At 40.7% G+C, this 23,563-nt stretch overlaps 1 protein-coding gene across 1 annotated transcript in view; it reads left to right on the forward strand.

The window, feature by feature from the left end:
- Positions 1–23,563, forward strand: part of MYH9 (myosin heavy chain 9) — a 69,332-nt gene that overhangs the window by 40,024 nt on the left and 5,745 nt on the right. Inside the window, exons 10-33 of the mRNA XM_048048293.2 lie at positions 1,579–1,674; positions 2,616–2,734; positions 3,827–3,979; positions 5,781–5,954; positions 6,251–6,424; positions 6,996–7,110; positions 9,511–9,704; positions 9,811–9,932; positions 10,310–10,379; positions 11,348–11,508; positions 12,250–12,358; positions 13,325–13,456; positions 14,115–14,321; positions 14,837–14,974; positions 15,464–15,587; positions 16,404–16,575; positions 17,155–17,367; positions 17,827–17,971; positions 18,528–18,734; positions 19,607–19,711; positions 21,000–21,152; positions 21,514–21,762; positions 22,169–22,381; positions 23,061–23,273. Of these exons, the coding sequence (XP_047904250.1) occupies positions 1,579–1,674; positions 2,616–2,734; positions 3,827–3,979; positions 5,781–5,954; positions 6,251–6,424; positions 6,996–7,110; positions 9,511–9,704; positions 9,811–9,932; positions 10,310–10,379; positions 11,348–11,508; positions 12,250–12,358; positions 13,325–13,456; positions 14,115–14,321; positions 14,837–14,974; positions 15,464–15,587; positions 16,404–16,575; positions 17,155–17,367; positions 17,827–17,971; positions 18,528–18,734; positions 19,607–19,711; positions 21,000–21,152; positions 21,514–21,762; positions 22,169–22,381; positions 23,061–23,273 (3,758 nt within the window). The remainder of the gene's footprint in view (positions 1–1,578; positions 1,675–2,615; positions 2,735–3,826; positions 3,980–5,780; positions 5,955–6,250; positions 6,425–6,995; positions 7,111–9,510; positions 9,705–9,810; positions 9,933–10,309; positions 10,380–11,347; positions 11,509–12,249; positions 12,359–13,324; positions 13,457–14,114; positions 14,322–14,836; positions 14,975–15,463; positions 15,588–16,403; positions 16,576–17,154; positions 17,368–17,826; positions 17,972–18,527; positions 18,735–19,606; positions 19,712–20,999; positions 21,153–21,513; positions 21,763–22,168; positions 22,382–23,060; positions 23,274–23,563) is intronic.

Here is a 23,563-nt window from a genome sequence, read left to right on the forward strand (position 1 = left end):
TCCTTACTGGTTGGGAACCAGTGTTCTGCCCAATCTCAGTTTCTAAATGTATAAGATCTTATAAAATAGGACTTTTTTCCCATATATTGCAAGCATCCATTTTTTTTTAAACATCACTGCTTCTTTTGCTGGATGCTGTAGCTCTTGTGGCTGTAGGGAATATGTGCCTATGCCTTAGCTATTGCTCTTCACAGTCCAGTCTGCTATAAATACGTTCTTTTGTTATTCATAACTTAATACTATTCTTGAAATCCTGAGTCATCTGAGACTGAAACTGCTATATGGAGGTGAAGACATGTTTGCCTAAACAGAATTAAATAATTGCCAGCCCAATTTCTCATTCAGATGACCTGCTACGCTCTGTTTTTTGAGTTTCTTTTTACGTATGCTCTAGGGCATGTCTTTGCTGCCACATGGATGAGCTATTGGTTCCAACCACTGCAGCAAAGATAACTTTAGTATTTTGTTCTTGCCGTTCAAGGTGTGAAGTGTACTAATGTTCCTTTAGGCTGAAAACAAAAATACATAGAGTAACTGGCTGGCCAGTAAGCTTGCTTAGTTTTGATGTAGCCTCTAAATGCTATCTATTTTATCTATGAGACACCATCAAAACAAGGTGTATGTCCAAGTGCCAGGACTCCAGTTTCAGCTGCCAAAACACTGGATTTCAAAACGCGTCACTGTGAGCATACATGCTTCTCTTTTGTTAGTCCTGATACAGAATCTGTGGAGCCTTTGTTTGCTCTGCCATCAAAATGATACTGTTTTAAAGGAGCTGTTTCTGTAATAGGTAGAAATTAGGGGATTAAAAAATTGCTGGCCCAAGATCTCTTTGCAAGTGACTGGCAGTTTACTCTGCTCAAGGCAACTAGAAGCTGCTATGCAGTGAGCTTTGATTGATATGTGGTAAAAATTGAATTGATGCTGTGACACTGAAATTCTTTTTCCTGTCCTAGCATCTGATGCTGCTTTTGTGATGTGCAGTGATCAAAGAACATGAATACATCATGTAACAAAGGGTGGGATGATTCAGCATGTGATTAGCAATAATTATGGCATAGGCACTTTTGCTCACATCCTGCTGCCCTTCATATATTGTAACTGTAATGTATGTCTGTATGGACTACAGACCTTGGTCAGGTAGCTGAAAGTAATATGAGGTTAAAGGAATATAATTTTCTTTCCCTTAATTGGTTTGTACTCCTAGTAACTGTTTCTTTCCTGCGTTTAACAGTAATCATTGAAAAAATGGCAGATCTTGGCCCTCTGACAAAGAACAAACATCTTCACAAAAAATGTGAATGTTGTAAAACGGGGCATGGCCCTGGATCTTGTCTCCAGCTTTGCTGTAGTGAAGTTGAGAATGGTTAAGTTCCCAGGCTGCATAGTCTTGCATTGGAGGGACAGGGAAAGTCCTGTGCCCAGAATGGGAGTCATAGACAAATTACTTACGTGTGGTGTTTTTTCCCCGATTCCGAGTAGATCTTTGAGAGAAGCCACTTGCCTTTTGACATGGTTAACTAGGTCATATCAGGGCTTTTGCTGATGTCTGACACTGAGCTATTATTGTTTCAAAAGGTCTGCTGAAGGTTATCTCAGGTGTTCTTCAACTTGGCAACATAGTCTTCAAGAAGGAGCGCAACACAGACCAAGCCTCTATGCCAGACAATACAGGTAACCTATCTCCTGTCCTCACCCCAAAGAAAGCCCCATAGAAAAAAGCCTACAGGAAGTTCTTGCAAGTAGAAAAATAAATTACAGTTTGTAAGGAATGCTGCAGTCCTATTTTTCTGCAGGTGAATTATTTGTCAAAGGAGCTGGCATTCTCCTTCATACAAATATTAAAAAAACAAAACAAAAAACCAAAAAAAAACCACAACCAACATACTGTTTTACCATGCATGGGTTTGCAGCCACCCATGGGCAGGAATGTGGCACTGTTCTTGTGACAAGCATAGGCAGGAAGTACACTTGATGGTGACCAGATGAAAAGGATTACTCTACTGGAATATGTAGAGTGTAGACTTACCTTAGAGTATCATTCTAGATATACTGCAGAAGTGTAAGAGGTGGCTAATTGCTCTTCAAGTGTTTATATTTTGGGCTGTTATAGAAAACATGCTTTAACTGGCATCTTGGGGAGGAGAGTAAGCTATTTGATTTCTCTGGCTCTTTAATCTGAAGTAGAGTTGTAATCTGAAATAGGAAGAGTGGCCTCGAAAACTAATTAGTAGATGAAGACAATGCAATTAGCTTGATTAAGAAGTCAGTCGCTTGTGGTATCTTTAAATTGATTGTAGACTGAACTTTCTGAAGCTTCCAGGTTATGACTTAGCACTATGAGAATACTGTGTCAAATTTACTCCTGTGGTTTCCAAAGAAACTCATTAACCTCTAGTATGTGTAGCAAGAGTTTTTAGGGGAGATTTTCTTCTTCTTGAAGATAACTTTCTTTGTCTCATTAACCTGCTCTTCACTTAATGGCTTTTTAAAAGCAATTTCACGACTCTCTTGGGAATACAGTTGCAGGAATGATTTTCTTTCTCTTTTTCTTTAAGAAAAGCAATAACAACAAGAAAGTTAATATGTTTGTTGTTTCCTCTTCCTCTCTTTAGCTGCTCAGAAAGTGTCTCATCTTTTGGGTATCAATGTGACGGATTTCACCAGAGGTATCCTGACTCCTCGTATCAAAGTGGGACGAGATTATGTCCAGAAAGCTCAGACCAAAGAACAGGTATGCATTCTGTATAAGTGAATGAGTACTTTTGTCTTTAATTTTGCTGCTGCAAAGCTAACAAATGCGTAAAAAGTTTCCATAGCATTTAATAGTCATCTTCATGGCAGCAATGTATGGCAACCATACTTGAGTGAAGTAACATCTGCATTACTTCTAGTATTAGCTCTCTTGATCTGTATAAAAACAGAAGTCACCCTGCCCCTGTAACGCTCTTTCTGATCTGAGGAAAAAATGAGAGTGCAATTCCCATAATTTTAGTAACTGTCTGTCCCAGTGGAGTAAGCTGCTTCAGTGCTCTATGCAAGGATGACATTTTCAAGTTGCTGTAATATAGAAAACATCATTTTTGAATAGGTCAGCTGCTAGGGTGGAAGAACTTGTGGCTCACCCTTGAAACTGATTGTATGTTTCTTAATAGTCTTGAATCAGACTGTTCTGCTTGTTCTAAATGAAACCTGAACTAGGAACAAGTAGCTTCCTAAAAGGAGCAAAACCTCTGTGCTTACTCCCTGCATGGCTTTTTCATAAACTCATCGTTATTTGAAAACATCATTATTTTCAGTGTATATAAACATGCTGCCATAACATGAAAGGGATTGGGAAGAGAGTGAAATGTAGAAATAGTCAAAAACTGCCTTTCTGTTTTGACATTTACTGTGTATTTTATTTTTTGTGTCAATCATAGGGTAGCAGCGTTGAGGGGGGGGAAGTAAATTTCACAAATCCTAAATTGCAAAATAATTCTAATGGTTTTCTTTGGTCATATGTAAATGTGCTGTATTAGTTTGGAAGGGACTGGGTGTCACTTTTTCTTTCTTGAATACTAGTCTTTGGTTTTTCCAATAGACAGGATCCTGAAAGGTGTCTTTGACATGCTAATTTAATGAGAAATTCTTCACGCCTGTTCATGGAGTATCGCTGTGCCATCTGCTTTTTATTGGGAATAATCTATGAAATGAACTTTCTTCAGTGAGTTCAGTAGTGGAGAGATGATCTCAGACTACAGTTAGGCAATTATATGTCAAAACAATGTAATCTGCACCTTTGGATTATAATGCAACTTATGATCTTTGTCTTTGTTCTGCTTAGGCTGACTTTGCCATTGAGGCTCTGGCTAAAGCCACTTATGAACGTATGTTCCGGTGGCTGGTTATGCGTATCAACAAGGCATTGGATAAGACCAAGCGACAGGGTGCATCCTTCATTGGGATTCTGGACATCGCTGGCTTTGAGATTTTTGAGGTAAGGAGACGTCAGGTCCTTGCACTCAGCACAGTTTACCACGGAACAAGGACCACTGAGGGAAATTGCTTTAAAACTGGAAGAAAATACAATAGTTTTGGAAAGAATGTATATTCTGCTTTTATTTGAGATCCCTGCCAATATGAATTGTCAGGTTACTTAATAATGTATTCTTTCTTATTTTGCATATTCTGCAAATATTTTATCTCATTACTTTATATTTGTCATGCGCATCAGAATTATTTTAACTTCATAGTTTCAGATGTTCGTGATTCTCTCTAGAACAAAATGACTAAGTAGGAGGTTGCTAACCTATAAAAAAAGTCTTTAAAAATGTCACAGAGTTATGGATCACCACTGGACTTAAAGTTTTGTCCTATTAGTCTGTCCCAAAACATATAAAAGATAATCCACTGAAACCTATTGACATCATAAATAATTGTTAGAAATTCTTCCTGCTGCTGACCTTTGGAAAGACAAAGACAGGGTAGACCAAAAGATAATCAACATATTCTGACCTGTGTATTCTCCATTCTGTGAGAAGTGTGAAAATTGGGGATCAGATTTTTTTTTTTCCACATATAGCTAAACTGATGTAACAGTTTCTTGAAGAAAAGGGGTGATCTTCCACCTTTTCCACTCTCCTGTTCCTGGCTGCACTTTCTCATACTGTTCACCTCTCTAGCACTGCAGAAATTTATTTTTTTCTTAGGGTGGCTTATAATTGAGTTAGTCTGTAAAGGGGGATCTGAGCACAAAAGTTGATGCAAGATAAATGTGGCAGAGGAACAGCTGAAGGAAAGTTGAGGGAGAGGTGGAAAAGGGGAAGTGAGAGCTCCCTCTATAGGTGGCAGTGAACTGTTAGGCCAAATCATTGTCTGTGAAACTATAATTTCAGAATGTGGCGTTGCTTTATGCTTAGTCTGGAGTAATCACAGGCTGCCACCAGAAAAGATCTGTCCTGCCATCCCCATTATCCCAGCCAGACAACTCCTGTCGACCTTTGTTATGTTGAATCTAGCTCACGTGCAGCTGCAAGGTTAATTGGACCAATTTATTCATGGAGTAGAAAACTAAGCCACGGGAAAGTTGCTTTGTTTCTCTCTGATCAGGTTGTTGATCTAACTCTACCTTTGGTTTAATGGTTTACTGGATCTCATGAAAATGTGAAGGGAGTGGAAATGCATGGTTAGGAATTACTGGAAGATGGAGGAAGTAGAAGAGAACCATTCTGTCCAGCAGCTGCATTAGATTAAGTATGGTCTAACATGAAAGTACATCCTTGGTTATTAACCATATCCATACAGTTTGAAGAAATCAGGATGTGTTGAAGAAGTTTCCTTCACTTTTCTCATTCTGATTTTATATGTGAGGGTTAAAAAGAGACTTTACAGTCCATACACTGTTACGAATCTGTCCTCAGGCTTCCATTGCCTCTTCATGATATGAAGAGGATGCTCCAGCTCTAAGTTTGTGAGAAAACCGGAGGCTTTTCTGCTCCTGGGTTAAGTAGCTGCAGTAATTCTGCTGCTGTTTACAACTGAACGTTCTTCTGCGAAGAATGAGGAACAGTGTGTGAGAATTTCCCTGGGGACTGATGCAGTGATGCAGCAGCATGTGACAGGAAATACAGTTCATAAGCAAGAGGGGTTATTGCCAAAGGGCTGTCCACCCCAGAGATTTGACAGAACACTAGCTTAGAGTTGCTGAACTCTAGATGTGATCTTTATTGCTAAGGGAATAGTAGATGCATCCTCAAACGCAACGGTTCAAATTTCTTTCTATCTTTTTTCTCCATTAGCTGAACTCCTTTGAGCAGTTGTGTATCAACTACACAAATGAAAAGTTGCAGCAGCTCTTTAACCACACCATGTTCATTCTGGAGCAAGAGGAGTACCAGAGGGAGGGCATAGAGTGGAATTTCATTGACTTTGGCCTGGATCTGCAGCCCTGCATTGACCTCATAGAGAAGCCGGTAAGAAGCTTGTTCTCCTACTCTTGAGCAGCAAGAAATGGCTGCACTAGTTGTGTCACTGAGAGAAATGTCATGAAAGAGACCGTCTATAAAGATGATCAGATTTCAGATGAGGATCTTGAGATATTATTAATAATTTCTATTAGTATGACAGTAGCTATTCTGATACCACAGAACAGGTGAATGTGATAGGAATCAAGTATAAGTGTCCTTTTTTTTTTCCTAGCCATTGAAAGGTGTTAATCATTGATGTAGTCAAGTACTTAATGATGATTTGATATTTTCCTCCTTTTAAGGCTGGCCCACCTGGTATACTGGCCCTGCTGGATGAAGAGTGCTGGTTCCCAAAAGCAACAGACAAAAGCTTTGTGGAAAAAGTTGTACAAGAACAAGGCACCCACCCCAAATTTCAGAAGCCAAAACAGCTGAAAGACAAAGCTGACTTCTGTATCATACATTATGCTGGCAAGGTAAAGAATTTGTAGCTAAAATGTGAACACAAATAATATCTGCTGTATTTTCCACTGCTTAGCTACTGTTTCTTAGAAATGGCTACTTACCAAAGTGGCTAAGTATGGGAGAACATGGGAAACCAGTGGGGAACCCCACAAAGCTGTCCCATAGCTGTGGACCTTACAGAGCCTAAAGAGATTTGCCTGCAAGTTATATATGTGTAGCTGAAGACACAACAAACTGACAACAATTTAAGTATGTTCTCTTTTGACTTGTTGAGATTGGAGATACTTTTTATAAACCTTGCATCAAGACTTCATCACCAAATATGGTGATACAGTTGTGTTTTGATTCACGCTCAGGGTGATGCACACTGGTATTGCAAATCCATTCCCTTTACTGACAGAACAGAACATTCAGCAGTTTGTTAGGGTATGGAATTTGTAGGTGTGCTTGCTCAGATGACAAATCCAAGAATGATTAAGTCATCTGTCGATTATGCAAACCTTGATGCTGCTTTTTTAGAGTTTGCATGACTTAGTGCATCCTGTGCTGCAGAAAGTTTCTTGACATGTTTATCTTCTGCAGGTGGATTATAAAGCAGATGAGTGGCTGATGAAGAACATGGATCCACTGAATGATAACATAGCTACTCTTCTCCACCAGTCGTCGGATAAGTTTGTGTCTGAGTTGTGGAAAGATGGTATGTAATTAAAATTAATCTTATATGTTTTCTCTTCCCTTTTTACATGGAAGAGTTTTTGGATCACCAAAAATCTGTTGCAACCCGTGTTGCTTTTTTCCTTGAAAACTAAGCCACCAAGATGAGAGTTATCTGGTACATCCTTTGCTTATACCATGGTATCGCATTAAAAAATCACTCTAACTCAAGAGAAAGGCTCACATACATCAACTTGCACTAAGCTTACTGCGTATATAGCAATTATTTTTCCAAATCAAGAATGCTAGGATAAAATATGTACGCGCTAATGCGTCCCAGTAGTTTACTTAGCTGCAATACTCAAACATAAGATCTGAGGTTGAATCTAGGTTTTCAGTCCTGCAACTAGTGTGTTCTTGCTGCAGTGTTGTTCAGTATTTTACTCTATCTTCTCTGGGTTTATCTGCTTTTGAGTCTTACTGTTGCTGTCACTTTCTGTCATGGGTTTTCTTTGACGTCTCTGTCTGTTGCAGAGATGCAGAACGTTCAGAGAGCCTATTTCTATCAACACTTTCCTATTCTTCATCTAGAACCAGGTGACTGAGAAACCCAGCTGTTGTGTCGTGTGTAATGCCATCCTAGAGCCATGCAAGAAATGCTTCCATTAACTTATCTTTGTCCCTTTGTCGTACCTGCTTGTCTTTCTTGTTCATTTCCTTCGCTTTGTGCTAGTAGCTCCTCACGGACGTAAAACTAAAGCAAAACTCTCACTTTGCAAGTGGATACAAGACACGTGGACACATTCAGGTGCTTAAAGGTGCTCCTGCAAGTCTTGCATAGGAACAGCTAAAAACCAAATCCCTGTCAACTGTTTGAACATAGAGCCAGCAAGGCTGTATTTCATTGCAGGATTTGGAAGGAAGATTTCTGAGACTGTGTTTAAACTGAAATTCAGTTTAATATCGATTGTGGTGCTGGGATTTGACTTCAGCTGCTGATTATTCAAAGAAAAGTTAGTTTGGCAAAGGCATTTGTACTGCATGAAAAATGGCCATCAGCAACTTGTGCCTAGCAAGGCCTTTGCTGTGTGAGGTTGACATGCATGCCTTTTGGAACTGAAATGTCAACTGGACCACAGCTGATCAGTTCTCATTTATTATTCTCAGTTGGATCTTCTGTTGCAAGTGACCGTCCTTTTTGCTATCTTGATGTAGATTGCAGGGCTCAAGTTTTTAAGAGGATTGTTCCAGACAGAATCTGGGACAGTCTTCTGTGGATTTCCCTGTGATGTCATCTAGTAACATAACCTTCTTTTCTTTCTAAGTTAACCTTGACCCTATTCCAATAGCTGATCTAGAAGTGAGCAATAGTAAACTAACATTAGCTGTAAATGAGAGCATCTGTCCTTTCTTATTTCTTCACTTGTGGGGATTTCTCTTGACAGTTTTTTTTAATCAGAAGCCAATTGAGCACAAGTTATATATTTTCCGAAGTGAAGATTGGGAGCCTGAGTGTGGCCATCAGCCAACCACTGAAAGTAAATGAGCTAGTAGCTTGAAGCCATTAAGAAAATATCCTTGAGGGTGTGGGAATTTATAGTGATACAATTGGTTTTGGCTGGGTAGGTGAATATTTATCTCAGTGTCGTAGAGCGATGGGAAAAAGGAATGCTTTAGTTTGTTCTGTCCCATGCTACTCTCAGATCTAGATGGCTTCTATTTAAAAAGAAAAAAAGGATCTTGCAGTCCACCCATCGAGACGATAGTGCTTCATCAGTGCTTGGATGTCACAGTGGCATAGTGGAGAAACTGTTGGGGCAGGGAGTTGTGACTTTCTCCTAGTGGTATTATTCATGCCTGTAAGTCATAGAATACTTGTATTCCAAAATAACTCAAACAGTGGTATCCTGAGGTTTGGTGTTTCTCATGTCTTTTACCATGTTTGCTCAGTTGACAAGTAGATGTGGCTTTTCTGATCACCAGTCACGGCGGTTCTGCCTGTGACTAAAGAATCAAATTGAGCTTTTTCTGTAGCTGTGGCCCCTTCTGGATCAGAGTTAACTAATAATTGACTCTGCTTGGCTAGCAGCTGGAACTCTTCATTTGTTGTTGGTTTTTCATTATAACCTAAGCAAGTGGAAGCATCTGAAACACACTTCTAGATTGCTCTTTCAGATCTGCCCTCCAGAGCACCAGTAGACTATGTTTGGGAATAAGTTTGATTCCATCACTCAAACTTCCTATAGTGAGCTGTTGCTTTTTTTCCTTCCTGCTCCTATCCCTGCACAAATTCTGTACAGGAGTCAACATCTGTGTAGAGATGAAGCAAAAAGGATCCTGCAGCTCCTCTCATTTATCCTGTTCTACCCAGATGTTCTTTGTACATTCCAGTGTTTTCTTTGGTTATGGCAGAACTTAATTCACTTTCTTGTGCTCTCTCTAGTTGACCGTATTGTTGGGCTGGATCAGGTAGCTGGTATGTCAGAAACAGCGTTGCCAGGAGCCTTTAAGACCAGGAAGGGTATGTTCCGAACTGTGGGACAGCTTTACAAAGAACAGCTGGCTAAACTGATGGCTACCCTGAGGAACACCAACCCCAACTTCGTCCGTTGCATTATTCCCAATCACGAGAAAAAGGTAAAGGAGAATATTAAAAAAAAGGGGGGGGGAGGGAAGTGAGGTGTTAAGTCCCTTTTGTAAAGCCCTAATGGTATTTATAATTTTTTTTCCTTCCCCTCACTAGGCTGGAAAACTAGACCCCCACTTGGTACTCGATCAACTTCGCTGCAATGGAGTGCTGGAGGGAATCCGTATTTGTCGCCAGGGTTTCCCCAACAGAGTTGTATTCCAGGAATTCAGGCAAAGGTAAAGACTGGAAAAGAACCTAAATTAGTCTTTACCTTGACAAAGTTAAGATATAAGTTTGAAAACTGAAGTACTTTATTGCAACTAGATTGTTACTGCCTTTCAAAACAGTGGCAGAGAAGATCTGTCCCTTGCTATTTCCTGACACAAAGCCTCCCCAAAGCATCTTTGTCTTCTTTACTAAGCATGTAGTTAAGGTGAGGGGTAGAAGACCCCATCTGAGACTACTGCTTCATATTCTGTTGTCTAGATGTGCACTTTTTTGAATTTTGACAAGACCATAAGCTGTCAAACTCAAAATGCAATAGGAACTCATTACTGACACTTTTTATTTTTCAAATATCTGTGTAACTAATCTGATACTTTTTACTCTTCAGATACGAAATCTTAACTCCAAATGCAATTCCCAAAGGATTTATGGATGGAAAGCAGGCTTGTGTTCTGATGGTAAGACATTCTATGAACTCTACTTGAATAGAATAAGCTTTATGCATGTGGTGGGGAAATTGGAGTTGTGCATTCCATAGGCATGTTAAATGTGTCTTCTACTCACAGACCAAAAATCTAAAGACAAATGTTTTGTCTGAGAGAAGGAGGGTGCAGAAAGCTGTGTCTTGGCTTCACAGTTGGAGGCTCTTGACTAGCATGGGATTTAATAATCATAGGCAAAGTGGATCCTTTTGTTTCCACATATGTATATACTTTGAGATGCCAACAGTGTTCATGGAGACAAAATGTTTAGAAGCATTGTTATCTTTAGACATGTACTTTAAGTACAAGCTTCAACAAACTTTTTGTAATGGCCTGCTGATGACACGTGCTTTCATTGAAGACTCTCATTAATTTCTGCAGAACTGCCTGCTTCAAAGGGAAAGCTTTGGCTTTGTAGCCTCATGACTAGGGGACACTGAATTGAATTTGACTATAAGGGATTCCCTTTTATTCTGTCTCAAAGGAATATACTTTCTTCCTCTTAACTAGTATAAGCATGGACAATAAATCCTTTAAAGGAAGGGAGAGTTGGTTGGGGTTCCTTTAAAATTAGGACTGGGAAAAATTAAATAGGAAGGATCAACAGATGTGTTCCCTGTAGGAAAAGAAGAGTACCCTTGGGATGAGGCGTATGTTCCTCACTGCATCCTTGTATTTCTGGATGCTAGATGTGCTGTTGTATTAAACAATGCCTTCTATCGGACTTTCTGTCTTTTGTTGCCTCTCTTTCATGCTGTGCTTGGCTGAGCTCCAAATCCCGTAATTGGAACAGGGCTTTTGAGGAGCTAGCAGCTTTAGCTGGCCAGAGTGGCTTATTGTGGGGAAGAAGGGGTATTTGACAGTGGAGAGAGGCACGTATTCTATGATGTTTTACATGAAGCAGTCTGTGCAATAGATATATTCTTCTCTTTTTCTCATTTTAGATCAAAGCATTAGAGCTGGATTCCAACCTTTACCGAATTGGACAGAGCAAAGTGTTTTTCAGAGCTGGAGTCCTTGCTCATCTTGAGGAAGAGAGAGACCTGAAGATCACAGATGTTATTATTGGTTTCCAAGCATGTTGCAGAGGCTATCTGGCTAGGAAGTAAGGACCGTATGTTATAAAGTACATTGTAAACATGTGCTTGTCCTATTCAGGTACAAGTTTCTCCTCTTTTGAGGAGAGTCTGTTTTTACAGACTACCAATTATTTTTTTTGTCAGAAGAGCCATTATTTTTGGATTTATGTAACAGCTGATAGTTGGTTTACAGTTTTCCAATCCCTGTAATGCTTAATTCTAGCACCTGCAAGAAACTATATGTGCTACTATCTTACATACTACTAGAGCAGTAAAGTCTGTTCCCCTCTGTAGGAACACTATACAGCAGGAAAAATTTAGTGGAAGAGCTGCAAGCTACAGATGTGACAACGAAAAGGTCTTAGTACAGTACTGATCCAGGAGGTACAGGGATTTCTCTTAAACTGTTAGATAGGTCTGCAAATGGTACAGTTCTAAAAACGAGAGTAATACCTGTCAGGAAAACACACCTCTGTTTCACTTCTCCTTGTGTGAAGTGAAAATAATGAGGCTTTTAAGATTAGAAGGCCCTGGGGAAAAACTTTATTAAATAAAGAGAAAATTGAATAAAGGAAAAGATTATCAGTCTTACCTAAGCAGAAGAAGACTTAAAAAGCTAGGGGAAGTTCACTGCAAATTTTGTTTTGCTTTTTTTAGGAGAGAACCTTCTAAAAATACAATCTAGAGGTATCTGTGAGAGGTCTTGGTTGAGAGAATTGCATGCCATTGTGGGTTCCTTTGTGGTCTGACCTCCACTTTTCTTGCAGAGCCTTTGCCAAGCGCCAGCAGCAATTGACAGCCATGAAAGTGCTTCAGAGGAACTGTGCTGCCTACTTGAAACTGCGGAACTGGCAATGGTGGAGGTTGTTCACCAAGGTAATATATTTTTTTTCCTTTGTAATTTTGGCAAGAGGGTATGGTTGTGATTTAAGCTTCTCAGGTTGAACCAGAGCAAAAAACCCATTTCCATTATAATTGGGCTGGCTTGCAGCTACACCTTGATTAATTTAGGTGGAGAGTATCATAACAAATTTTATATCTATGCAGTATGCCTGCATAAACCAAGTGCAAGACTATGTAAAAGTAATGTTGTGGGAAAGCAGAGTCATCTTTTGATATTTTATGCCTAGAAGAGGATTGCTTTCTTTGGTGGTATACAACTTCAACGAGTTCCTTACTACTTGGTAATCAATTTGACTAGTCAAAAATTGTTAGAGGGGAGTGGTTTGCAGTCTCTTTCTCTAGAGTTGTAAAAGTAAAATGAAAGCACTAAGATCTGATCTTGCTGTTAGACTTGTATGTATTTTATCTTTATAAAGACAATGAACACGTGAAGAAACTATCCTTTAATTTAGATTTATGGGATTTACTCTTTAAATATGGAGAGTTTGCAGCTAAATCAGAGTTGAGAGCAGAGGTTGCTTCTTCCTGTGAAATTACTTCTAATGTTATTTGATGGGGGATTGCAGAGATGGGTGGTGTTTGTATATTGTTTATATTGACCTACCTGTGAGCTGTGGATTGCTCCCCTGCATTGCAACTTTATCGATCTCCTGCTGTTATTACTTAGTCCTTGGGGGTCATGGAATTTACCCATCCCTTTCCTGATGCATCCCATCCTGGAGGAAAGGTTGGGCAGGAGGCGAGGGTGTTACTGGCAAAACAGATGGTATCTAGTCCTCTGTGAGTCTTCCATTGTTCATGACAAAACAATTGGTCAGTCCTTCAGATACGACACGTACAAAAAATGTTGTTTAATAGGATGCTCATCAAGTACAAGAGCATTTCTTCATGTTTTCTGTGTTCATGAAACACATCTCATTCCCTTGGTTTCCCTTTCAGGTGAAGCCCCTTTTGCAAGTAAGCAGGCAGGAAGAAGAGATGATGGCCAAGGAAGAAGAACTAATAAAGGTTAAGGAGAAGCAGCTAGCTGCAGAAAATAGACTGAGTGAGATGGAGACCTTCCAGGCCCAGGTGAGTTTGCAAATGTCATGTGTAAACCTCATTCCCTCCACCGGGTCAACTGCTTTAAGAGCTCCTTCTTTGTTTTACTGGTCTGATGGTCAAGCTGCAGGATTCCTGCTAGTTGAAATATGTGACTTAGCTGCCATCTTGTTCAATGTCCCCTGCCCTTCTCTCCAGCTCTGTTCCTCTGGCATATCGTTTTGTACAATGAATAACTATTGTTCTGCTACAGCCATTATGCGAAGAAAAATCGCCTTTGGCTGAGTATTATAGCAGGCTGGTTGAATTCAACCTCATTATTAATGGAATCCTTTTTGTTTGGAACCCAGAAGGTGGCAGCAAGGTTGTTTTTCTGTAGGCATGATATTTATGCTATTCTTGCAGGGAAAAACTAAACAATCTCCTTATTTCAAATGGGCACAGTCTCTAGAAATTTGTTAACGCTAATGTAATAATATGTGGCTGCTGTGCATGGTTTGTGAAGACAACCAAACACTTAAAAACTGTATTTTGACATTTAACCTTAGAATAGCAGCAGAAGACAGCTGCCAGTTATCATTAAGAAACAACTGCAGAACACAGGACCACATAACTTCAATTAATACAGATTGCTTAGTGATTTGGTAAATTGGAGCTTGTCTTATGGTCATTTCTGGCTTGTGTCTAGCTAATGGCAGAGAAGATGCAACTGCAAGAACAGTTGCAAGCAGAAACTGAACTCTGTGCTGAAGCTGAGGAGATAAGAGCCCGCCTGACAGCCAAGAAACAAGAACTAGAAGAGATATGTCATGACCTGGAAGCAAGGGTAGAGGAAGAGGAAGAACGGTGTCAACATCTGCAGGCTGAAAAGAAGAAAATGCAGCAGAACATTCAGGTAATACACTAAGAATGCCATCTCTTGTCAGGAAAGAGGATAATAAGGGTTAGAGTGGTTATTTTGTCTTCATTTGGGGGGAATCAGGAGAGAGAGAACAACAATAAAAGAAGTAGCATAGAAAATTCTATCCATGGAATTAACAGGGCAGAGCAATTCTGTTGCTGAGCCTGGGGCGTTCAGACAGTCAGCTGGAATGTGCTCTTCCATTCTTGAAGATGAAGGTTATAGCTACTTGTCAAATAACTGGGCAAGTCGTTGCTTGAACCAGGTGTTTTGAGAACAATAGCTTTATTCTTTGAAAAATAATATTGTTTATTCTGCTATAAAATTTGTTTACTAGAATACCATATGTTGCATCAAGTCATGATAGAAGTCACTTCCGGAAAGCATTAATATTACCTTGAAGGGAAGGGTAAAGAAACACTCAAAGTTCTAGTATCGTCACTGTGCTGGTTTTATTGACCAGTGAGCAACACTGACAAATTCTTTGCTTTTCTGTGGGTGTTGTGAAGGAACTAGAGGAGCAGCTTGAAGAAGAGGAAAGCACAAGGCAGAAGTTGCAGCTAGAAAAAGTGACCACAGAGGCCAAACTGAAGAAACTGGAAGAACATATGATAGTTCTGGAAGATCAGAATCTCAAATTGGCCAAGGTAAGACTTCTGCTGCTTCCTATGCAGGCTAAAGATGTTTTGATGGCTCTCCTGGAGCTACCCACCAAAGGCTGACCTTCCCCTTTTTATGGGAAGCTTAAGAATGGATTCAGTCCGGTGATTGGTAGATCTGACCTGCATTTATGAAACTAGCTGCCTGTGTTCTTAACAGGTATTGTTATGATACTTAAATTGCCTTGACTAACTAACAAAAGTGAGGAATTACTTTTCTCTTGCATTATGCCAAATACTATTCAGTTATTTCATAAACAGACTTCCCTTTAAGCTTTGAAAGGGCTGTCATATACAAATCTGTACATCACCATTTATTGGAATACTATCTGTAATCCTTAAAGGATTTATTTCCTTCCAAGTTTCCTTGTAGCAGGAGTAGGCACTAATGACACTAACATCTTTAAGCACAGTCAACTCTGGAAAGCCTCCTGTAATTCCAGCAACTGCCTTGACACTGGCTTCTCAATTCTGCAGGAAAAGAAACTGTTGGAAGACAGAATGTCTGAATTTACAACAAACCTAACAGAGGAAGAGGAGAAATCTAAGAGCTTAGCCAAACTCAAGAATAAACATGAGGCCATGATCACAGACCTGGAAGGTAGTACTTTTTTATTTAATAAGACATATCCTGCAGAGGACTTGCTTGTTCAGTTGTAGGTGGTTTCTTGTTAAAAATCTGTGGAATTTCAGTTTCATTTCCAGAGCTTTAGTCTCACTACAGTTTTTGAGGGGTTAAAAACTAGTCTATAGTGTGCATGCTATTGATCAGTTTGACAGAGCTGTTCAGTGGCTGGCTGAAGGTTATATGCCTTGTCAGCTGAGCCCTTGGTCTAAATAAAAATTCTATCCAAAGCAGCAGGCCAATGGAGAAGAGAGGCTGGTTCTCTTTCTTCTCCTGCTCTGGAAGTGTCTTTACCTTTCTCCTTCCGGCAGCATCAATCTGTCAGGGTTAGTGTGGGTTTTGATACTTTGTGCAAGTCCTTCAGAGTTCAAGGTAGAGGCACCTTTTATCACAGGGCTGGTTAGGTTAACACAGCAGGAGACAGCTGATTCAGTTGCAGTAAGGGGAGAGTGGACCGTGTGTTCAGCATCACTTATTGAGTGCCTGTGTAGTGTGGGTGTTGGGAGAGACTGGCTTTGTGCTAGTTGTTTATTACAATGAAGTGGGGAAGGAAATTTGAATGTAAGAATAGGGAGAGGAAAATTGTGCAGGTATGTTTTAAGTACAAGATATGTGAGCCATCTGCATGTATAGATCCTAACAGAATAGTGCACTGCAGCTAGTTTGTATGGTTTTATAACTGGAAAAGATACTTGCTTAAATAGCTTTATTTTCTCTGCCTTGTACAATGTTCTTTGAATGACTGTGTGTCGTCTGTGCAACTTACTGTGTCTCCATCTCCATCTCCATCAGAACGCCTGCGACGTGAAGAAAAGCAGAGGCAAGAATTGGAAAAGACTCGTCGAAAGCTTGAAGGAGACTCCACTGATCTGCATGACCAGATTGCTGAGCTGCAGGCTCAGATTGCAGAACTCAAAATGCAGCTGGCCAAGAAGGAAGAGGAGCTACAGGCAGCCTTAGCTAGGTGAGAACCTGACCTGTGGGCCTGCCAGATTATTAGGAAGTATTTCGTCTTGTCTTGTGCTACTTTGGAACTGGGAGTAAGTGAAATCTGTGTATTTTAGTCTGCGGACTGTTAAGATCTGTGTCGTTGGCATCAGAGTTCTTTAGCTGCTGTTCACTGCCACACCGTCTATACAGAGCTAGGCTATGAATGCAGTGTGCGCTGTGCATGTTTCACTGGAGCAGTAGGATTTCAGAGGGGGTTAAAAAGTAGTGGCAACGTGTTATCTCTCTGTGGTAGTTGTTATATTCATCTATTCAGGAAAGTGTCCAATTTCCAATGTAAATGGTGCTTTCTCTTCTGCTTTCTTCTGTTGTCAGTCTTTCTCTGTCCCCTTCTTTAAGGTAAGTAATTGTGCTCTCTCAAGTATTGGGAGTTAGAACTTAGAATTTGTAGATGATGTATGGATCAAAGTTTGAACGTAATCACGTAGAGCTGTCCAATACCAGCTTTTTTCTTGATTGTTCTTGGTAGGACAGGTGGTTTTCATTTATGTATGGTTTAAATCTGGCTCTGACCAGAACCCTATGTTGAACACAGGGTGGAAGAAGAGGCAGCTCAGAAGAACATGGCCCTGAAAAAGATCAGGGAACTCGAATCCCAGATCACTGAGCTACAGGAAGACCTGGAGTCAGAGAGAGCATTCAGGAATAAAGCTGAAAAACAGAAGCGGGATCTGGGAGAGGAGCTGGAGGCATTGAAAACAGAGCTAGAAGACACCTTGGATTCTACAGCTGCTCAGCAGGAGCTCAGGTAACTCCAACATGTGGCTGTGCTGTCTTGTCTAGTTTTGAGTTTGACTTTTATAATGAAAGTTCATGCATTCAGTCTCTCACCAAAGCAAGTCTTTTTCTTTATCAGAGCAGGCTGGTTAGCAGCCTCAGTGACTACAGAAAGAGGTAGTGTGCAAGCTGTAGTACGAGACTGCATTCTCTGATATGATGCAAGAAAGTTAATTTGATCCCTAACCCTAGTGGTAGTGATACCCTGAAACATTCATGCTTTCAGACCATTACATCTTAGGCTGAAAATAATGTTGTGAGATTGTATTTAAAAGTTTACAAAGCTAAGTTCTAACTTTGAAAAGTGTCTTTATAGCTTCAAGGGTTAACCAAACCTTGGTGTTTTTCTGTATTAGAGATACCGTTTGTGGATATGCACGTCTGTTTGATTCATTCCTTGGCATCTAAATGAAGGCTGTGAATTTTGCAGGTCAAAGAGAGAACAAGAAGTAACGGTTTTGAAGAAGACCCTTGAGGATGAGGCAAAGACTCATGAGGCTCAAATCCAAGAGATGAGACAGAAACATTCACAAGCCATTGAAGAGCTGGCAGAACAGTTAGAACAAACCAAACGGGTAAGTGGAACAGGAAGCTCAAGACCAAATAAATCATTTAACCTCTCTGAAGTGATTGAAGTGATAGCTGCTCTGGAACAGTGTCTTAATGCTGCAGAAGGACATTGAGTGTTCATGATACTAGGTTTCGTATGCATGTGCTTTTCTTACGTTGGTAGATCATTTTGCACTACGAAGCATATATGCAGTTGTTTTAAATAGTTGCAGTTGTTACTTTTTTCATTAGACATGTTATACTGATTAGCCAATATGTTGTCTAGTTCTTTTCACTGCTAGCACTTGTTGAGCTGTGCAACCTTTAATTTGGAAATCTGATGGCGCAAGACTATCTCCTTTATTGTTGTCTGCTCTGACTGTTAAATTGTTTCCTGCTTATCAGTGACAAGGTGTTCAAACTGTTTTTTTCTGAGTAAGCAGTCTCAGGCTAGCTGTTAAACATGCAATATTAGCTTGCTTGCTGGAATATTGTGGAGGGGAAAAAAAAACTCAGTGGAAAGATCCTGCTGTATCTTCAGTCTGAAGTGTTTTGCTATGTTTTATTTTTCCTCCCCTCCAGGTGAAAGCAAATCTTGAAAAAGCAAAACAAGCTCTGGAAAGCGAAAGGGCTGAACTGTCCAATGAGGTGAAAGTGCTTCTGCAGGGCAAAGGGGATGCTGAGCACAAGCGGAAAAAAGTAGATGCTCAGCTCCAAGAACTGCAGGTGAAATTTACAGAAGGTGAAAGAGTGAAGACAGAACTGGCCGAGAAGGTTAACAAGTTGCAGGTGAGTGGCATGGGTTTTCCTTAGCTTCTGTTGCAGTCCAGGGCTAGAGAGAAAAGAAGGTTGTAGGGTGGTACCTCCCTATGGGTAGTTCAAAAATCTCTTGTTCCTCCAGGAGATGAAGTTCCTACAAAAAGCACATCCACAGTTTGCTTCCCAAGGACTGAGCAAACTCCTTAACTCATTGCCAGGGCTGGCCATCATGATTGATGTCACTCTACCATGAGCAGCCCTGAAAAGGTGTAGTAACCAGTTGCCATTTGAGTTTTTTAAGCCTTGGAGTATCAGCATGTCTGGTCCCCTTTCAGTATGCAGCAGTTGTGTAACCTTTCGGCTGCTTGTGAACCTAGCATGACACAAACGGTTTGATGATGTGTGACTGATTTGGAAGAACCCATCTTGATGCTTTATAATGTGGCTGATGGTGATGAAGGGCTGAAGGACGATGTTGAAATACAGGGTTTTCTCATACACTCCCAAAGAGAAACAACAAATCCCTTTGATTCGCATCAAGCATTGTCTTCTGCCTTCTTTTTGAAGGCTGTCATTAGACATTTAGCATTGCTGGTGCATGCACACTCTTCTGGAGTGTGAAAATGTATTTTGGAGTATCTACATACAGTCCTGAAGCAAATCGTATAAAGCAATTTAAAGACAGAAGGCTGTTGCAACAGAGGTGATCCCAAGTAAAAATCTCTTTTGGACTCTTCGTATTTCATCCCTGGGACTTGGGAAATGACACATTCGTTCTCCTGAGAAACGATACACATCCCTTACTGTTAAGAAGTGCCTCAGTTTTCACTTTCAGGTCTCGTAGCCATACCTGGCTTAGTTCTTGATGATGCACTAAACTGATACTCTGATCTCTCCTTCAGGTGGAACTGGACAATGTCACAGGCCTTTTGAACCAGTCTGACAGCAAGTCAATCAAATTAGCAAAGGACTTCTCTGCCCTGGAATCACAGCTTCAGGATACACAGGTGAGAGCTTGGGAAGCCAAGGCATCTGTATGCGTTGCATCCGCTGTCTGTTACAAATGCATAAAGTGAGAAAGCACCCTGGACACCGTGAAATACTGGATATACGGCACTTCAAAGGATTGGGTCAGGCTTTTTTGCTAAAGGGCTGTGTTGCATGGTATTGAGAGCATTTCTACAGACACAAGCTGTTTATCTTCCTTCTGCTTCCTTAGTACGTGGAACGCATGCAACGTTCCATATCTTAGGATTAAGATTCCTCAGGATTCCTCCTTCACCTTTCTGCTTGAGGGTTCTTTATTGCTAGAACTGAACTGCAATGCTAAATTCTTGTCTTAGATCTTCATAAAGTTTGACAGGGTTTTGGTTTTTGTTTTGGTTTTCTGTGTGTGATTTCCAGTAAATTTAAACTTAAGTTACCTGTAAAGTTAAACAGAATACTCTATTTCCCAATAGATAATGGGAAAGTGATAGATTCAAATATTTTAGTATTTTGTCTAGGAAAAATCATACATAATCTTATACTTTGGGATAAAATTAAAAAATAGCTTACTGTTACTAGAATACAAGTCTTTTGGCAAAGCATGGAGTACCAAGCAGAAGTTTGGGAAGGAAAGGAAGAGTGTGCCAAACCTTAGATACTAAGTAACCTTGAACTGCCATTGATGTTCTCTCTACTTTGGATTCTTTTTGAAAAACAGACTCAAAGACATAGTGCACAGTATGACAATTATACACTGGTTTCAAGATTGGTCTCTACAGGTCACTCAGCTCAAGTACTGGCAGTAAAAGTTAACAAATGTTGCTGGTGCCCTAAATTGATAAATGGCCACTGTCTTAGAATTCTGCTAAGAGCAAAGTTGTTTTTAACCATGCTAAATCACTTTAGCCTGTTCTCTGTTTCTTTGATATTTGAGTATGAGAGAGTCATGTAGGAGAGCGCAGTCATGCTGTTGTTGGGAAAGCTTTTTAATGCTTTATATGCTGCTTGGAGGACTCCAGAAGGGACTGCAGTTGGCTGTGGAGAAAAGCGGGAGACAGTTCTTGTATGGCAAAGTATACTTTAATCACGAGAGTGTAAGAGAGAATAGGACCCTTCTTGATATTGTTTTTATACTGACTCACTGGAAGACAGTTATTTAAATTCTGTCTTCGATTGTCTTATCTGTGAAATAAATTGCATACTTAAACTCAACTTCAAAAGTACTCACCCTGCACAGAGCAGGTAAAGATAGTGAGCCTTTAAATCCAAGGAGAGGTCCTGAGTTCTACTGTGGTGTTTCCGTTGTAGGAGCTGCTGCAGGAGGAGACTCGCCTAAAACTGAGCTTCAGCACCAGACTGAAGCAAACAGAGGATGAGAAGAACGCTTTGAGAGAGCAACTGGAAGAAGAGGAGGAGGCAAAGAAAAACCTGGAGAAACAAATCTCTATTCTTCAGCAACAGGTACAGTCCCCATCCCATAAACCAAACACTTTTGAGAGGAGAGGAAATGTAAGTGCAAGTCTGACTTGAAGGAAGTAAAATCTCAATGCAGGATTGACATCTAGTAACAGAACCTTTCATGGGCGAGGGGTTTCCTGCTGACTTGACTGAGAGGAAGTTGAGGTCTCTGACAATAATCATATGAACTGCTTGTAGATTTCTACCTAGGAATTCCTTTGGAATTCATTGATATGGTATTAGTGGGTATAGATGATTCCTTCAGAAGTGAGCAAACTTATTTCCTCAACTCCTCTGGTGTCAGTAAGCCACATATAGTGTTATCTGTGTTGAGGCTTCACTTGCAATCTTTTCTGTCCTTCAGGCAATAGATGCAAGGAAGAAGATGGATGATGGTCTGGGCTGCCTTGAGTCAGCAGAAGAAGCCAAGAAGAAGCTGCAAAAGGACTTGGAGAGCTTAAACCAGCGTTACGAGGAGAAGATAGCTGCATATGACAAGCTGGAAAAAACAAAGACTCGCCTGCAGCAAGAGCTGGATGACATCACTGTGGATCTGGATCATCAGCGACAGACAGTTTCCAACCTAGAGAAGAAGCAGAAGAAGTTTGATCAGGTATGACTTCTGTCTCAGGCCATTGACTAGGTACATCTGACTTGCCAAATTGACCTCTAAGAGTACCTAAGCAGTGCTGCTTGGAGAACGCATATTTCTTTCTGAACCGATCATAGCATATTGAGTGTAGAAGTATATTTTTTCATAGAGGTATAGTACTCATTTTTGAGGCATAGACGGAAACAATAGCTTGGAGGCCTAGGGAATCAAAAGGTTGTTCACTTGGGGTCAGCACAGTTATTTATTAAAGGTGAGGTGGCATGCTTCATTCACTAAAGCTATGTTTTCTTGATTCCTCCTGTCCATGGCAGAATGCTACTTAGAAGGCACAGAGAGAAAAGATGCATGTTTACCCTCTTAAAAATTGTGAGTAAATTCTCAAAATCCCAATGCTGTTCTCTTTTAGCTGCTGGCAGAGGAGAAGAACATCTCTGCCAAATATGCAGAAGAAAGGGACCGTGCTGAGGCTGAAGCCCGTGAGAAGGAGACTAAGGCCCTCTCCCTGGCCAGGGCCCTTGAAGAAGCCATAGAGCAGAAAGCTGAGCTGGAACGAGTCAATAAGCAGTTCCGCGCAGAGATGGAAGACCTGATGAGTTCCAAGGATGATGTTGGGAAAAGCGTAAGTATGAAGTTAAGATGTCTGGGCAGGAAATGGCACGTGGGTGATCCTGTTAGTTTAATACTGCAAAAAGTTATGCTAGTGTGAACACAGGTGAATGTAGTAGAGCAAACGGAACACATAGTGAGTTTGTGAACGTTATATTTGCATTATGATAGTAGGCAGGAAAGATGGATTGAGAGAGCCTGGAAATGACCCGAACGAGGTAGTGGTGAACAGAGACTTGTCTAGTATTGTTGTGGCAGAGAAAGTATGATGTGAGCCTGGAGTGGAAAATGCAGGGAGTAACTAGGCAATGGGACATAGTAACCCAAATATTTCAGGACAGGAAAGGTGGTGATAAGCAGGAAGGAAAAGAAAAAAATCAGAGGCTAAAAAGTACTTTCTTGAATTCTGTCAGAACCAGAGGTATCCACCTCAGGTAAGTTGGTCAGGATTGAGCTAACAAATACTTTGCTCCTTCTCTCCACCACCAAGCATATATGACTAGCGCTAAGAGGTAATCATGATTTAAGTTGGCAGCTTGTGGCAACTGGCACTGAGGGATATCCCTGTGTTACAAGGGGGACAGACAGTGTCCGTGTATTCTGTTGTGAGTGGCTGTTGTCAGACTTTTTACTCTTAGTACAGGTGAAATTGTACTTTTTGAGGAAACCTCATGTGTGGTGCTGTGTTGTAGGTCCATGAGCTGGAGAAGGCTAAGCGAGCCCTGGAGCAGCAAGTGGAGGAGATGAAGACACAGCTGGAAGAGCTGGAGGATGAGCTTCAGGCCACAGAGGATGCCAAACTGCGGCTAGAAGTGAACCAACAGGCCATGAAGGCTCAGTTTGATCGGGACCTCCAGGGCCGTGATGAACAGAACGAAGAGAAGAGGAAACAGCTGATTAGACAAGTAAGAACTGCTTTGTAAATCCTCAAAGTGTTCTGCGAAGGCACTTCTGTCCAATGATCCACAGATCATTGTTAATGGTGATTCTCCAGGCAGTTCTGCAAAGCTGCGAGAGTCTTTCCCTGTGTGCATGATTGTTCAAACAGCTTTTGTCTACTTAAAGAATTCACGTTGATATATTAGTGAGGAATATTAGCCCTGTCCCCCTGCCAGGAGGAATGAAAACAAGTCACGTGCTTGCACTTGGGTACAGTTTGTAAGGGGGGTGTGAAAAATGGCTTTTGGGAAATTGA

This window comes from Anser cygnoides, chromosome 1, assembly GCF_040182565.1.
Source record: "Anser cygnoides isolate HZ-2024a breed goose chromosome 1, Taihu_goose_T2T_genome, whole genome shotgun sequence".
In the NCBI taxonomy this organism is placed as follows: Eukaryota; Metazoa; Chordata; class Aves; order Anseriformes; family Anatidae; genus Anser; species Anser cygnoides.